The sequence below is a fragment of the Fusarium keratoplasticum genome, chromosome 8 (genome assembly GCF_025433545.1).
Source record: "Fusarium keratoplasticum isolate Fu6.1 chromosome 8, whole genome shotgun sequence".
NCBI lineage: Eukaryota > Fungi > Ascomycota > Sordariomycetes > Hypocreales > Nectriaceae > Fusarium > Fusarium keratoplasticum.
The window spans coordinates 1,972,208-1,987,886 of record NC_070536.1 but is presented as its reverse complement, the minus strand read 5'-3'; the positions used below and the strand labels follow the sequence as shown (position 1 = coordinate 1,987,886).

General features: G+C 54.4%; 4 protein-coding genes across 4 annotated transcripts; 3 read left to right on the top strand and 1 right to left on the bottom strand.

Moving 5' to 3' along the window:
- Positions 1–1,564: 1,564 nt before the first annotated feature.
- On the top strand, positions 1,565–2,865 carry NCS57_01043600 (uncharacterized protein; the record flags this gene model as incomplete). Its single annotated transcript, XM_053060181.1, has 2 exons — positions 1,565–1,759; positions 1,864–2,865. 2 exons carry the CDS (start codon positions 1,565–1,567, stop codon positions 2,863–2,865), a joined length of 1,197 nt encoding a protein of 398 aa, XP_052910575.1.
- Positions 2,866–3,605: 740 nt separating this feature from the next.
- Positions 3,606–4,855, bottom strand: NCS57_01043500 (uncharacterized protein; the record flags this gene model as incomplete). Its single annotated transcript, XM_053060180.1, has 3 exons — positions 3,606–4,520; positions 4,580–4,723; positions 4,796–4,855. 3 exons carry the CDS (start codon positions 4,853–4,855, stop codon positions 3,606–3,608), a joined length of 1,119 nt encoding a protein of 372 aa, XP_052910574.1.
- A 2,054-nt stretch (positions 4,856–6,909) lies between these two features.
- On the top strand, positions 6,910–8,613 carry NCS57_01043400 (uncharacterized protein; the record flags this gene model as incomplete). The annotated part of the gene is made up of 5 exons (XM_053060179.1): positions 6,910–7,269; positions 7,358–7,453; positions 7,507–8,154; positions 8,237–8,357; positions 8,414–8,613. 5 exons carry the CDS (start codon positions 6,910–6,912, stop codon positions 8,611–8,613), a joined length of 1,425 nt encoding a protein of 474 aa, XP_052910573.1.
- A 3,844-nt stretch (positions 8,614–12,457) lies between these two features.
- On the top strand, positions 12,458–15,364 carry NCS57_01043300 (Protein kinase domain-containing protein; the record flags this gene model as incomplete). Its single annotated transcript, XM_053060178.1, has 5 exons — positions 12,458–13,240; positions 13,300–13,499; positions 13,554–13,713; positions 13,768–14,506; positions 14,559–15,364. 5 exons carry the CDS (start codon positions 12,458–12,460, stop codon positions 15,362–15,364), a joined length of 2,688 nt encoding a protein of 895 aa, XP_052910572.1.
- Positions 15,365–15,679: the final 315 nt, after the last annotated feature.

Below are 15,679 nucleotides of genomic sequence, written 5' to 3'. Positions count from 1 at the left end.
GTCATTCACTGAGCAACCCCCAACGGGCACTGCCCGAAGGATTGGATGTCATCGCCGACGGGTCGTGGAGGACGAGGCAAAAGACGTCAACTGGCGGTAGGTACGTAAGACTGATCCCCGGCGGGCGCAACTTGGTCAGGGTCTCGACCTTGCGCCACCTGATGTAATGCCGCCCGGAGCTGGAGCTGGAGCTGGAGAGAGAGAGAGATCTGCTGGCTTCAACCCCTCATTCTTTGAACTTACGAACACGGGCTCAACGTTCATGCCTAGAGTCAAGTAGAGTTCTCATGTACCGATGCTCCCGTCCGAGCTTGACAAGCCCCAGAGGCGACGCAATCTGCACCCAGAACTGAGCTCTAAAATACAGTAGCCTAGAGCTACCTAGGTAGCTACTGTAATGACAGATTGATCTTGTGACCTGCTTTTCCCGATCTCATTTCTTCATGGCCGATTCACAGTCTGTAGCCTTGACGCCGCGTCGTCCGCCCGCATCCGTGTCTGTCGACAAAAAGCACAGAGTGATTCGACACGAGCGCCTCCTCGCCGAAACGCCCCGGCCGCAGAAAAGCCTACTTGTACCAATGCATGACGGAGGGTTCCAACAGGTACTCTGGGGGTACGCTGCCCCAAACTGTAAATACTTGACCTAGGCTCCAATTTTAGCAGCGATGCCAAGTATAGCCCTGGCTGGGCGCTCGTGCTGACAAGTACCTGCAGATCTGGGACTTGGCTTTTTTCTTAGCTAGGTTCCAGGTGCTTAGCAGGTCCCCCCCCGTCATTCATTCTGGAGACCATCCTGCGACAAGACAACCTCCGCTTCCATGTCGATCAAAACACCTTCTCCTCCCCTTTCTCTCGTCTCGTCCCGTTTCGTTACATTCTCGACCTTCCTTGCTCAGTAAAAGCCGCATTCTACACTTGACCCTCCAGTTCTTGCATAATCATTCATCCCCTTCATCTCTTCTTGCCACCTCTTTTGCTTCACTTCCAACCTACTTCTCTCTCCTAAACCTTGCTTCTTCAGCTCCTGTTGCTGTGCCTCCGTATTCGTACTCTAATAAACAACAACATCCCCCACGCACGCTGCGACAAACCAAACCAAACCACACCCACTATTAGACACTGCGAAACCACTTGATCCAGACTCATCTCATCCGTCTCACCACATACACCGGTATCACGTTCCACGCCCACCCAAATCGCCGCTTCGTCTTTCACCACCTTCTCTTCTCGTACCTGGATCCATCCTCCGTCCCAACGGTTACAACCCAGCGTCCATTCGCATCCCTGCTTGTAACCCCATCACTTCGACTTCGACGGCCGAGGGGCCAATCCTTCTTGCCGCAGCTTTCACTGAGCCTTTTACCTGTCATCCGCTGCTGATTTTCCGACCGACGACTATAACGATTTTTCGAGCGCTTCAATCTCTTGGTCTACGAATTTTTTGGACATTACCTTCGACCGTGCTTCCTCCGCGACGTTTCTATCCTGCCTCATGCGCATGGCATCGCCGTCACCCTTAGCCCCGAATTCGAATCATCCAGCTCCAAGCGAATAGTCAACCATGGCCGGAACACTCGTCGAGCGCCCTGCGCCTCAGATGCAGACTTCACTCAACACCAAGTTCGATTTCTCCGCACGACCTCGCAGCCATTCCAACATCGAAGCTGCATTCTCCCCCGTAAACAATGATGGCTGCTTCGACTTTGATCGTGTTGTGAAAAGTGGTTATGTGCAGAAGCGCACCCAAAAGACCAAGGTATGTACTATCCTGAGTGTTCTCCTTGGCAATGTTCCGAGCATACCCTTCGTGTGCTCCTGACGGGCTGCTCAAGTCCAACTGGGTCTAACCTCTGATTATAGAAGTGGAAGAGCGTCTTTCTTGTGCTACGACCCAACACCATTTCCCTGTACAAGACTGACAAGGAGGACCGTTTGCGACACCAAATCTACCTATCCGATCTTACTGCCGTCGCCGAACTCAAAGACCCTAAGCACAAGCGTCAGAACGTATTTGGGCTCTTTTCGCCGTCCCGCAACTACCACTTCCAAGCGCAATCTGCCCAGGAGGCCCAGGAATGGATCGCTTTGATTCGAAAGGATGCGCGCATCGACGAGGAGGAAGATGAAATGTTTCTGTCCAGCCCGAGGGTCACGCGACAGTCCCTGGCTGGTATGAACCCAGTCCCTATCAATGGTTCGCTGGATCGACTGGGCGAGAACGAGCGTTTCCTTTCGAGCTCTCCTGAGCCCCTGGCCACGTCAACCTCCAAGTTCGGCACTTCCGGGGGCAGGAGGAGATCATCTATACTCGAATCTTCCGGATTGTCCGGCGCGGAGTTTGCGTCCCACTCCGATCTCTCCGATACCGAAGGTCTCCGCGTTCAAGATACCTCATTCGAAAGTTTCGCCGTTCAGTCGCACACCAGCCTCCCTCCACCAGGCCCCATTCGCCAGCCGGGCATGGGTATTCGCTCCGCCAGCCAGACCAGCGTGTCCAACATTGACCAGGACCCAGACCGTGTCATCTGGCAGGGCTGGCTCTACTTCTTGCGCAACCGTAGCGGAATGCGCCAGTGGAAGGACATGTGGGCTGTACTCCGCCCCCGTAACCTTATCCTCTACAAGGATGAGTCTGAGTACACAGCTCGCTGGATCCTACCGCTTTCCTCGATTGTCAACGTCGTTGACATGGATCCCCTGAGCAAGAACAAAAAGCATTGCTTGCAGGTCATCACCGAGGAGAAGAGCTACCGCTTCTGCGCCCACGACGAGGATGCTCTCGTTCGTTGCATCGGCGCCTTCAAGAGCCTACTCGCCAAGCGCCGTGAACTCGAGGCCCGCGTCGCAGTGGCTTCTTCATGACCAGAGACCAGTCGACCATGAACAATGAGCAACAAGGCCTATGTGCCACGGGCCTCGACGAAACAGTAGCACCCTTGACGAATTACGACGCCCAACGTTTTCTTGTTTCTATCTGATAGCGAACTACTTGATCTTCTTGTCTACCTTTTGTTTAGCGAGACTGGTAAAAAGAGGAGGAATATCCATGCTTTTGGAGGAGTTTTCTTTTTTGTTTGTTCCCACATAGCGCCTGTCCATACGCAAGACCTGCTTCATTTTGTATCCATAGTACATACCTATCAATGATATCCACCATACCTAGCACCGTTCTCTAGCATTCCCAGAACACACCATGTTTCATAGTCCCAAGATAGCATCCCAGTATCCCAAACGCCGGCCGACTCTCTAATAATGCAATCTCAAGACGGTTACAACAAAACCCAAGCTAGAAATGAACTGTAAAACACTGAAAAACACCAAGATTACCAAGACGGCAAGACATGCAGGAACGTGTATGGATCGTCGACGCCAGTCGGGCCCAACGCTCTGGGCGTTGCCGCATGAGCCAAGAAGTAAGGGCATGCGAGTATGTCACTCCCAGCCTCCAACCGCTCATCAGAGTCGCCTTGGCGTTGGCCGGGAGGGGTGTATGTCTTGGCTTGTCGGCGAATGAAGCGCGAGGGGAGATGTATCAGTTCTCCCATAATACGGGCAGTACATTGACTCGCTGGCCGTCATCCTGGAAGTGATGGAAGATAAGCCTACTCCATCTTGTCAATTCCAAAAAACTCAGCATCGAAATTGCCGTGCTCCATCAAGTTAAACTCGTCGTCATCATGGTCATTCATCAGGTCTTCGAACGTGGCATCAGCCACCCCATGACCTCCGAGACCGCCGCCGGATTCGATGCTGCCAAAAATATCGTCGTCGTCGAACACCGGGTCAAGAGATTCCGTCTTCATCTCCTGCGAGGCCGCTTGGAGGTCTGTATTTGCTGAAGGCTCTGTCTTGATGGACATATCACCAGAATGTCCTGGCGGTGGTGGTGCGGGGTTCGCCTGGCCACCGGCGTTTGTGGGCAAGAGGTTGTCGAGACCCAGGATATCGTCGTTTCCTTCAGTAGGAGCAAATGTCGTGAGGTCAAACGACGGCTCTTGGGTGGTGGATGGATTCTGTGACTCGTTGTTTGGGGCCAGAGCGAAGCCCATGTTGGTAAAGTTGAGCTCCGAATGAGGTATGTCCCCTGTGAGGTCCATCGTATTGTTGTCCAGAGGCTTTTGGTCCATGTTTGGCATCGGGGCCATTGGTGCCGTTGCGGCTGGAGCAGGTGAGGCGTTGGTTTTGATGTGAGCAGCCTCACCAAGGGGATTGGGATGCATGGTCGCCACGGGCTCGTCCTTCATCGTCACATCCTGCTGGCCAACATCCGGGAGTCCCATACCCATATCGGGAAAGGGGGCCACAGGCTTGTTGCCTGTCATATCGGCCATGGGTTGAGCAGCGGGAGGGGGTGGTGATGACTCAATATCAATGACCATGGGCGATTTGGACTGAGGCTCAATAGGCTGAGGGGCCTGAGGTGCCGGTATAGGCTGTGGTAGCTGACTCTGCTGCTTCTGTTGTCTCTGTTCCTGTAACCTCTTGAGGTCACGCATCAAGACGGACTTGGAGTTGATCTTTGTGGGCGTGAGTGCGACTGTCTGGGAAAGGCCAGGCTTTTTTGGGGCTCACTCACGATATCCCATTCTAATTCATTCAGGGCAGAATGAAAGGTATGAATGGTGTCGGGCAGTTTAGACTTGAGTGCACCATGCGGCGGTTGCACGCTGCCCTGCGCATCTTTCCGTGAGGCGCGAAGAGCCTTGCCAGTTTGAACAAGCTGGGATATGAGTGGTCAGAAAGAACGGCTCAACAACAAGGCTTAAATCGGAGGTGGGTTTGAGATCCTTACAACGTCGTTGACCATGAGCTGTAGGACGTCCAGCGGGTCCTGGGGTTTTTGGGACGCCATTGTCAAGGTCAAGTAGCCGAGGTGCTTTGAAAAGAGCAGGGGAATAGGCCTTATGAGAAGCCTCCAATTATCTGTTCTTTAAGCACGTCGTAGATCCAAGAGGTTGCAATGCAAGATGGGTTGTTTGTCTTCGAGGTTGAAATCACAAAGGTGAAGACGCGCCCCCCAAAGCTTAGGCCATCCAACGAAAGTGAGTTTGACAGAGCGAAGTCACGTGCACCCAAGATTCACTGCCATGGAAGTTGTTTCACTTCTAGATCGGCTTGTGAGCGAGGAAGGCTGGGGTAAGCGCATAAGGAAAAGAAATATATTAGGTATCTTGAATGGCAATGATATACTGCATATACTTGAACTGTCTAGTTCGCCCTGGTTGTTGGGAATGGCGCCCATGAGAGGAGGGTCCGCGATGATTGTGCATGTGTTTGCCTTTGCGAAGCCTCCCTGAAATGAATAGTAACTAGGTAGTAAAGCGGGCGGTTTCTTTTTGATATGTCGCTTAGCATTTGGCCAATATATACAATCTGCATTATCCCCGACTATTTAGGAAACTCTACCAGTATGATATTATCCTCGGGTCGAGGCAAGCAAACGTTGGCAAACGACGACTTCTGACGCCAGCCACCATTCAACGCGGCGCCGGAATATCACTTACCGCTCTTCTGCAAACGACTGGAGAGCTCATCTATTTTCCCGCGGGATATGTTTACCGGGGTTGATATCTGAGGCGGAGAAGTTGTCGAGGCAGACTCTGTCACGCCATTCCTGCTGGATACAGCCATGTTAGTCGACTAGCGCTGGTGCCGTGGGCTGGTTGAAGACACAGGAAAGCCATTGGAGTTGATATCCATGTTGGAGCGAGGGGTTTGTAAGAGAAGTCACATAACGACTTTTCGGTATGGTTTATGGCTTCTCGAGGCCAACTACTCACCTTCGTATCCCACTCTTGGCCCTGTCTCGTCGTCGTTAACTCCCGCCCGCGTCTCGACGCCCCATGGTTTGCGCCTGTTGTCTCTCCTCTCACCCCTTCACATCCTTGACCATGTGATCGAATCAAGCGTGAAGAATGACAGGACAACCAATCACTGGTCATGGCACCTGCAGGGGATGTTGGGTTGGCAGTTGATGTGGATAGTCGGTAAAGGTCACCGATTGATACCAGGCTGTTAGTATGTGCTGTACTGTATAGAGGACTGTGCGAACTTCCAATGAGTGGTGGTAGTTAATCTGCCCGTGCCCCTCCATCGCCCGCGCTTCTTCCTCCCTCTCTTCCCTTGCTTTCCCGCCAGTACTAGGATTCGAAATCTGTCTGTTGGAGCGGCTCTTGCGATTTTCCTTTGGGCTTCGTCTGGTTCCTCTCCTGTGTCCGATTTTTCTTTCTTCCTCGTTTCCTCTCCTCGTGCTTTGTCGCTTCTCTCTCGTCCGTCTTCTACTGCGCATCGATCGTTGCTGCAACTGCTACCTAACTCACCACAACTTCAGAGTCTCTCTCGCCGTCCCTCCAACTTCAAATTATCTGGTCGTTGTCTCTCGTGCGGTTGCTGGGCTCCGATTTGTCACGTCAGGTCGCAAGGTACCGTCGCGATTCTTTTGGCTGCCCGTTGAGCGGCTCACCAATCTCCCCCACGTCTCACGTCCACTGGCAACGTCTCGTTGGCTTCCGCTCAAGAAACCCGAGCTCTCGAGCACCCCTCCTCTCCAGCTTCTCTTTGCCCTGCGCTGCGTATCGCATCGCATCGCAAACACTCGGTCCTCTGCGGATTCCTCCCCGAGCTTCTGGGTTTCCGCTCCCACTTCCCGCCTCCCGTCTCCCTCCCGTCGTCAGATCAGACCCCTCTGTGCCCACCGTGTCACTAGCTTCCTCGCCGAGTTGACCCCTGTCCTGTCAAACGCTACAAGGTACATACTGTCACCGACCGCCGACTGCGCTCCACCTCGACCGACCGACTACAGCTCATAGGTAGCCTTACCACCCTATCTCTGTCGTCCATCCTCTCCTGTTTCTCCCCTCCAAACCGCCCGCATCCTCCGACTTCTCCTCCACGACATCCTCGAGAATGGCTGACGCTGGCACTCCCTCCAACACGGCCCAGCTGCCTCCTCCGCCTGAGCCCAATGCTGGTGCCCAGGGCTTTCAAGGCGGCCAGAATGGCAGCCAGGCTCTTCCTCCTCCGCCTCTGCATATCCCTCAGAACACCAACCCGATCCCGACTGCCATCACTTCGCCCATGTCTGGCGACCAGGGAGGCATCATGTCTCCCACCAGCGCGGGAGGCTTCCGCCGTGCCGCCCCTGAGCCTAACAAGCGCGCCCTCTACGTCGGTGGTTTGGACCAGCGCGTGACAGAGGATGTGTTGCGTCAGATCTTTGAGACTACGGGTCATGTCCAGAACGTCAAGATCATCCCTGACAAGAATGTAAGACCTGAGCCCGTTTGGCCGCGGCCATAGAGCTGGGCGCTGCATCATGGAAAAAGAAAAGGCGGGCTAACCAAGAACCTTGCAGGCGCGGGGCTACAACTACGGATTCGTCGAGTATGATGACCCTGGTGCTGCTGAGCGTGCTATGCAGACCCTGAACGGACGACGGGTTCACCAATCGGTAACACATCACCGGCAAATTCGTTGGAGGACCGAAGCTAACACGTAGCGCAGGAAATTCGAGTCAACTGGGCGTATCAGTCAAACACAGCAAACAAGGAGGATACTTCCAACCACTTCCACATTTTTGTCGGCGATTTGTCCAACGAGGTCAACGACGAGGTCCTTCTCCAGGCCTTCTCTGCTTTTGGTTCCGTCTCTGAGGCTCGTGTCATGTGGGATATGAAGACTGGCCGTTCTCGAGGTTACGGTTTTGTCGCCTTCCGGGACCGACCTGACGCCGAGAAGGCCCTGAGCTCCATGGACGGCGAATGGCTGGGCTCTCGAGCCATCCGATGCAACTGGGCGAACCAGAAGGGCCAGCCGTCCATGGCTCAACAGCAGGCCATGCAGGCCATGGGCATGACCCCTACCACTCCCTACGGACACCACCAATTCCCAGCGCATGGCGTCGCTAGTTACGAAGTCATCCTGACCCAAACCCCCAGCTGGCAGACCACCTGCTACGTCGGAAACCTCACCCCTTACACAACCCCCAACGATGTTGTGCCGCTGTTCCAGAACTTTGGCTTCGTCGTCGAGTCGCGATTCCAGGCCGACCGTGGATTTGCTTTCATTAAGATGGACACACACGAGAATGCCGCCATGGCGATCTGCCAAATGAACGGATACAATGTCAACGGCCGACCCCTCAAGTGCAGCGTATGATTTGCCCTCCCTCATCAAGCCTCTCCCTGAGGCCACCCATGATTGTACGAGATAGATGACTGACATGTGTTTGCAGTGGGGCAAGGACAAGACGCCCAACCCTCAGGGAGGATTTGACCCTTCTCAGCCATACAGCCCCCAGAGTGCTCAAGCTCCTCAATACCCGGGTACGCCTACCTTTTACCCCCAGTATGGTGGTGAGTGTGAAGCGTGAGCGAGCAGGCAGAGCTTGTAGCTAACAGCGATGGAATAGCCCAGTACGGCGGACAGCCCGGTAACTACGGCGGCCCCCAGACTGGTTCGCCGGCAGGCTACGGAGGATCCCCGATGGGATACGCCGGTCCCCAGAGCGCCGGAGGCTACGGACGGGGCCAGCAGCCCCCCAACGCCGAATGGGCGCAGCCTCGCCCCGGACAAAACTTCAACAACGGATTTGGCGGTTACCAGGCCTAGGAGGCAAAACGAGACCAAAGCAAGACGAGAAGCTAAAAGCCGGACGAAAATGATGACCAGGGATGCAAATGTTTGTCATTTGAGATAACCATACTCTGGGCATTTCCTCCCTTTGCCTGTTACCCCCCTGTTTTCTTTCCACATTTCCGAGGATTCTTCTCATCAGCTTGTCTTGTTGATATCTATCTGCTGGCATTTTTCAAGTTTTACTGCCTTGCCTACAGAAGGGGAATTCTGTCATGTCCCTCCCCTGTTTCTGGGGAAAGAGGTGGTTATGGTTTTCTCTCTGTGTCTCTGTCTCTGTCTCTGTCTGTTTTGCTTACAATCTACTGTATGCATGGATCCATGTTTTTACTTCTCTTCTCTTTTCGTCGACAAAAGTCGGGAGCGCCACATGTTTCTCAAATCTCTCTCTATCTCTCTGTCTGTACGAGCGCTAATCCCAGGATACCATCAACGTTTCACCTTAGCTTTGCGGCATTTGGGTCAGGGACCAGTCTGGCATTTCAATTTTCCCTTATCTGACGAGGTTATGAATGTTCCATCCAAATCTTGTGTATCTGTCCTGTCAATGGAGCGTCTGATATTTCAGTGGCTGGCGAGGGGGCGGCAATTCCATTCCATGGATCATTATTTGTGTATCTAGCGGCGAGATTTTCTTAACGGATTTTTTCCTTGTCCCCTTTATTTTCATTTTTACCTCGGTACACGGCATGACGGAGAAGCGAGCAAGAAAAAGAAGAAGAAGCCGTTGTAAAATTGACGACCCAAGAGATGGGGAGAAGAGGATGGAGGTGAGGAGTGAGTCAGAAGGTGCCCAGAGAATGCTACTCTGGACACAAGGGAGTCTCGGGGAGGTTCTATGAGAGGAGGCAACGCAAGATGAAATGAGAGACGAATGAATGAAACAACGATGACGAGGGGCGTTCTTTGGCGAATGCAATGCCATATTCTGGGCCTTGGCCTCGGGATTGTAATGAAAGAAGTGGTCTTAATTAATGCATGGACAACTGAACACCAAGGCAGACAAGGCAGACGCACATGGGGCGGGAGATGGATGCCCAGCTGGAGAGCGCGAGTGCTGTCTGAGTATCTATTCCCTTCTACACATGATGCAAGAGACCGACTACAACTTGGAGCGATCCAATGGAAGTCATATTCTGATCTGATTCTCGCTGTTGTTGAAGATGGGTTGCGTCTCGTGTCACCAATTGATACCTCCATACCTCACGAGTCTGTATTACAACAGGGATCAAGTTTGGCTTCGGGGCTCTTTGGGTATGACATGTGCAAGTGAAAGACGCAGAAGAAGTTTGGTGAATACCAGCAGTGAGAAATACTTGGAACCGCTGAAAGGTGAATACCTAACCTTGGTCCATCGGCGAGGGCGGGTATGGCATGGACACGAGAGCCACGTACGTTGGGCCGAAGATGGTGAGCTTATGAAACGGGGTTGGGACGATTTATGGGCTGCTTCTGGGGCTTGGGAGGGCCTGGGCGTGAGGTGCCGTGAGGGTTTGCGGGGACCGTTTGGGATTGTGAAACTTGTTTTTTTGCCCTCGTTCTCTTTCCATGTCTTTATTCTTTTGAATACATGCTCGAGGAAGCAGGGACAAGGACGTCATTGTTGGTTCTTGGTAAGGCTGGCTGGCATCAATCGGGTAGAGATGCTTGCCTGGATGGAGCCGGGGGGACAGCATTTGGATTTCTCAAGAACCCTGCTTGGACGTCGTGCCGTGTTGGCAGAGCATTTCCGGATGGACCCAAAGCCAATTCTTTCTTTGGGCAAACTCGATGGAGCTGCTGGTATGACAGAAAACGCAGTGCCAGCAAAGAGGGGGAAGAGAAAATCATGGAGATCGGTTTGCCACGATGTCGGTCAAAATCACCGTTTTGCTGCCACTCTTTCTTGTTCGTCGTGTAGCTATGCCAATCCACGCAAGCATCCCCATCGCGAACGGCGTCAAGCTTGCAGAAAAAAATGCGCCAGTGAGCGCTGATTCGTGACGACGCACGCATGGAAAGGGATCGTCTGTCTCTCTTGGCCGCCGACCCATGTTAGCCCGCCGCCGCCGCCCCCTCCTCCCCTTGTGGCCGCCGCAAATCTCCCATCGTTTCTCCAGCAAGGAAAGCGGACAAACGAACGAACGAACCTTGCCTGAGTCGGTCCCCCGAGGAGAGGGCTGGGCTGAGCTGGGTGAGGGGCGCGGCTTTTCGGCGGCTGGGCATGGATCAATCCAATGGATCGTTTTGCTTGGCTCGGTTCGAGGTTCCAAGGTCAGAAGAGTCAGAAGAGAAAGAGTGTGAGAGAGGTCCGGGCTTCAAGCCCAACAACGTGAAGCGCCCTCTGTCAGCAGCCCAGCCCGGGTACCTGACCGAGGGACCTACGGAGCGAGGGCTTACAGCAGGTTGAAGGGATGATAATCAAGGGTCTTTGGGCATTTATTTCTGCCGGATTGCCTTGTTTTTTCTACGTCTGTTGTCATGTCCCATGCGATTGCGTAAGGGTAGCATGTCTATCCGACCAAGTAGGTAGACAGACAACGTATGTCTGGTCTTGTTCGAGGGTCTGTGTTAGAATGGATACCTACCTAGGTATCGTCCCGTCGGCATTTGACAACCACTCGAGATTGGATCGTGGTTGTATCTGCGTGCTGTGTGCACAGAGTCAGTTGGCGCTCTGTTTGGTACTGGACTGGACTGGTTGGACTCCATGGCAGTAACGATGCCCTCTGTAATACCTCTCTACCTAGCCATCAGTGGCTTTTCCCGCCGTGCCCTTGGTATCCATCTCTTGACGTCGTCCTTCTCTCCATTGCTGGATGCCGTCTTTCTCATACTCGGGCCGCCCACTTGCCGCCTTCCTCGTCTGGTCTTGTCTCATCCTTTTTCTCTGAGTGAGGGACAAATCTTGTGTCCCCCGGGTTGGCCGCAGCCGCAGTCTTCTCACATCCACATCCGCATCCGCCTCCTCTCGGTCTCGGGCTCTCTCACCATGAGTAGTACATGCGCTTATTAACCTTTCCATTTTACTCCCTTTCCTCTTTTTTATCGATCGAGAACCCCAAAGCCAATCTTCTTGGCGTACCGTACTGTACCATATCACCACCTTCTCGTCATCTCGCCGCCTCTGCGTCATCCTCGTCTCTACCACCCTCATCCACTGATTGACCGACACACACGCTCTCTCACGCTTCCCTCCTCTTCCATACCCACCCCCGGGCCTTGGGCCTCCACTGACGACTGCCCAATCCCGCCCCCTCCCGCCCCCAGAGCCAGACAGGACCAGAGCTCCAATTCGTACGTACATACGTGCTGCGCGTGTGCTGTTCTGTTCCGTGCTGGCTGTGCTGTGCTGTTACGGTACTCCATACCTGCCTCTAGGTACCTACCTGACCTTGCGCGCTGGCTTGCTGGGCTGGTGGACTAGTTAGCGGGCACCTCACGCTCTACGCGACCGACGGGACCAGCCTGAACCCAACTCCAACTCCAACTTGGCGACTGCATTACACCCCGACCCAACCAGCAGCAGCAGCCAACCATCCAACCTGTCTACCCAGGTAGCTAGCTACACTACCTAGCTGGGTCAGCCAGCCTCTCCTCCATCTCTTGCTCTCATTTTTTCCCACTCCTTCCTCCATCATTCCCTCGGCGGGATCTTCTCGACGCCGACCTTCATCGACCCAGAGCCGATAACCACGCATTCCCCCATCCCCACTGGCGACGACAATCACAACAACCGCTCCCCCGCCGCCGTCGTCGACCACTTCCTCGAACCACCCCGGCGACCACCTTGACGCTGTCGCCTCAGCTGCTCGACTCGGCTTCCGCAGCTGTCAGCGCCATGGATACCCAGTGGCAGGCATATCCCGCCGCAGGCTCGCCCAGCTCCTCGAGAAGACACAACGGCAACTCCCAGGTGCCCCGAGACTACACCTCCCAGCCTCCTCCTCCTGGCGGATACAAGTACGACCAGTACCACGGCGGCGCTCCCGTTCATCCAGGCGCTGCTCCGCCCGCTTCTGCTCCCGCTGGTAACCCGGCCGCCTCCCCCATTGCACCCCCTCAGATGCGCGACGGCAACGGCGACGTTGCCATGCACGATGCTCACGACGCCCACGCGGGCATCAAGTACCCCATGAGGCCCCATCACCAGTCTCACCTGTCGGGCGGTCGTCCCGTCAACCTCCAATCTCCCCAGGAGCCCTCTTCTGCTACCCAGCGATACTCTCCCATGGAGACCTTGTCCCCCACCTCGCCGTATGCGCCCAAGTCCGGTTCCAACAGCCAGTTCACCAGCCCGACCTCGCAGCGGCAATCACCTACACGCCAGGACTACTCTCAGCCTCCTTACTTTCCCGGTGGTCGCCCGCACCAGCCAGGCCAGCAGCTGCCTCCCATCAACCCTTACGCGTCTGGGAACCCCCCAGAGGGCTACCCTTCGTCTGTTGTTGCCAACATCGATGGCGCCTTCAACCTCGATCCCAAGTCTCCTCGTAGGCCTGTGCCCGTCAGCAGAGGCCCTGTGCCAGAGTTTAAGAAGCTGAGGGCTCCGTCTGACCTTCACCCCAAGGTCAATTCGCAGCCTCCGTTCCGTCGCGCCAATCCCGAAGGCGGCTTCATCAGCGTAAGTTTTTTGCGGTTTCCCGCTCGCCCGTATCCCTCCATGCTTACAGGATTGCGCAGCCCCTTCAAGCTCTGACCGTTCATCTGCCTGCTACATACCGCATTTGCAACCCAAGCTTCAAATACGAATCGTCGCGCAATCCCCGTAGAGTCTTGACCAAGCCTAGTAAAGGTGTCAAGAACGATGGCTATGACAACGAGGACAGCGATTACATCCTCTACGTCAACGACATCCTTGGTTCGGAGGAGGCGGGCCACAAGTATGTCGCAATACGTTCCTCCAACTATCAGGCGCTTGATATTGACCTTTCTAGGAACCGTTACCTCATCCTGGACGTGCTGGGTCAAGGTACCTTTGGTCAGGTTGTTAAATGTCAGAACCTCAAGACCCAAGAGGTGGTGGCTGTCAAGGTCATCAAGAACCGCACAGCCTACTTCAACCAGAGTATGATGGAGGTTTCAGTACTCGATTTGGTATGCGATGAGAACCCACTGGCCATAGTTCACCAAGACTAACCCTGCAATCAGCTCAACACGAAGCTCGACAAGAACGACGACCATCATCTTCTGCGCTTGAAGGACACATTCATCCACCGTCAACATCTTTGCTTGGTGTTTGAGCTCCTCAGCGTCAACTTGTACGAGCTTATCAAGCAGAACCAGTTCCGAGGACTCAGCACCACTCTGGTCCGCGTCTTTGCTCAGCAGCTTCTCAATGGTCTTGCACTGCTCAACAAGGCGCGCCTGATTCACTGCGACTTGAAACCCGAAAACATTTTGCTCAAGAATCTCGAGAGCCCCATCATCAAGATTATCGATTTCGGTTCGGCTTGTGACGAGCGACAAACCGTGTACACTTATATCCAGTCCCGATTCTACCGTTCCCCCGAAGTCCTACTCGGCCTTCCTTATTCCTCCGCTATCGATATGTGGTCCCTGGGCTGTATCGTGGTGGAGCTCTTCCTGGGACTGCCACTGTTCCCAGGTTCGTCCGAGTACAACCAGGTGTCGCGAATCGTCGAGATGCTCGGCAACCCGCCTAACTGGATGATCGAGATGGGCAAGCAAGCTGGTGATTTCTTCGAGAAGAGGCAAGACGAGTTTGGTCGACGGACATATCACCTCAAGAGTATGGAGCAGTACGCCCGCGAGCGCGGTACCAAGGAGCAGCCGAGCAAGAAGTACTTCCAGGCCAACACCCTCCCTGAGATCATCAAGTCGTACCCTATGCCTCGGAAAAACATGAAGCAGAGCGAGATTGATCGAGGTATGTATCCATTATATGCAAGTACTACTGCGACTGTTACTGACAGGTACAGAAATGAACAATCGCATCGCTTTCATCGACTTCGTTCGCGGTCTTCTCACTATCAACCCTCTGGAGCGATGGTCACCACAGCAAGCGAAGCTTCATCCTTTTATCACGCAACAAAAGTTTACTGGTCCTTTTGTTCCGCCCATGAACCTCAAGTCGAGCTCGCTGAACCGATCACCGGCGCCCGGAACCCAGCAGCAGCAACAAGCCGAAGCACTCAGCAAGCAGCGTGCGCAAGCGGCGCAGGCACAAGCCGCTTCGGCAGCCCAAGGAGCTTACGCCTCGATGAACTCGGGACAGTACTCTCAGTCTGGTCATGTGCAATCGCAGATGTATGGAAACAATTCCATGTATTCTCCTGGAGGCAGTCATGGAAACATGCCCTCAGCATATGGTCAACAGTCGGGCCAGTATGGACCGATGGTCATGTCTCAGCAGCCTCAACAGATGGCTCAGGGTCAGTATGCGCAAATGCCCCAGCCCAACATGTATCAACAAGGAGGCATGAGGCAGCAACGGCCACGTGCTTCGACCATGGAGCAGCAGCAGAGCGGTATTCCTGCTGCCATCCAACGAGTGGCCAGCCACCTCGATCCCAGTCAACCAATTCGGTTGCAGCCAAGCCCGGCGTACTACCCACCAACTGGAGAGAGCCTGGCAACAGCGGCGGAAAATGCCACTCGAACAGGGGCCGGACGAAGGGGGAGCCGGGTGCAGCAAGGCGGTCGTGGAAACAGGGACTTCATCCGGAACCTGGAGGAGCGTACTCTCGAAGAAGGTTTTATGGGCAACCAGAACACCTGGCATTGAATTGGCCTAACGATGGACTAGATGTCCGCGCCAACCTGTGACTCGAGCGCATCCACTCGCTAGGCGAACATCCGCCCCCGACGTCCGATCACGACGGCATGGCAAACGAGCCAGAGCTCATGGTTGGTAGTTGAGCAAAGCCCTGTGGTAGTTCTAATGAGCCAGGAGCCTCTTTCTCCCCTCCCCGATGCTTGGGGCGCTGACAAGACGAGACCTCAGCCCGTGCCGAATTGACCTCAGCGTGACGCTCACAAGCAAGACGCGGCGGCAGTAGCTCGGGGAAGGAAATCAGGGGCTTCCAATATCCGTCCGGTT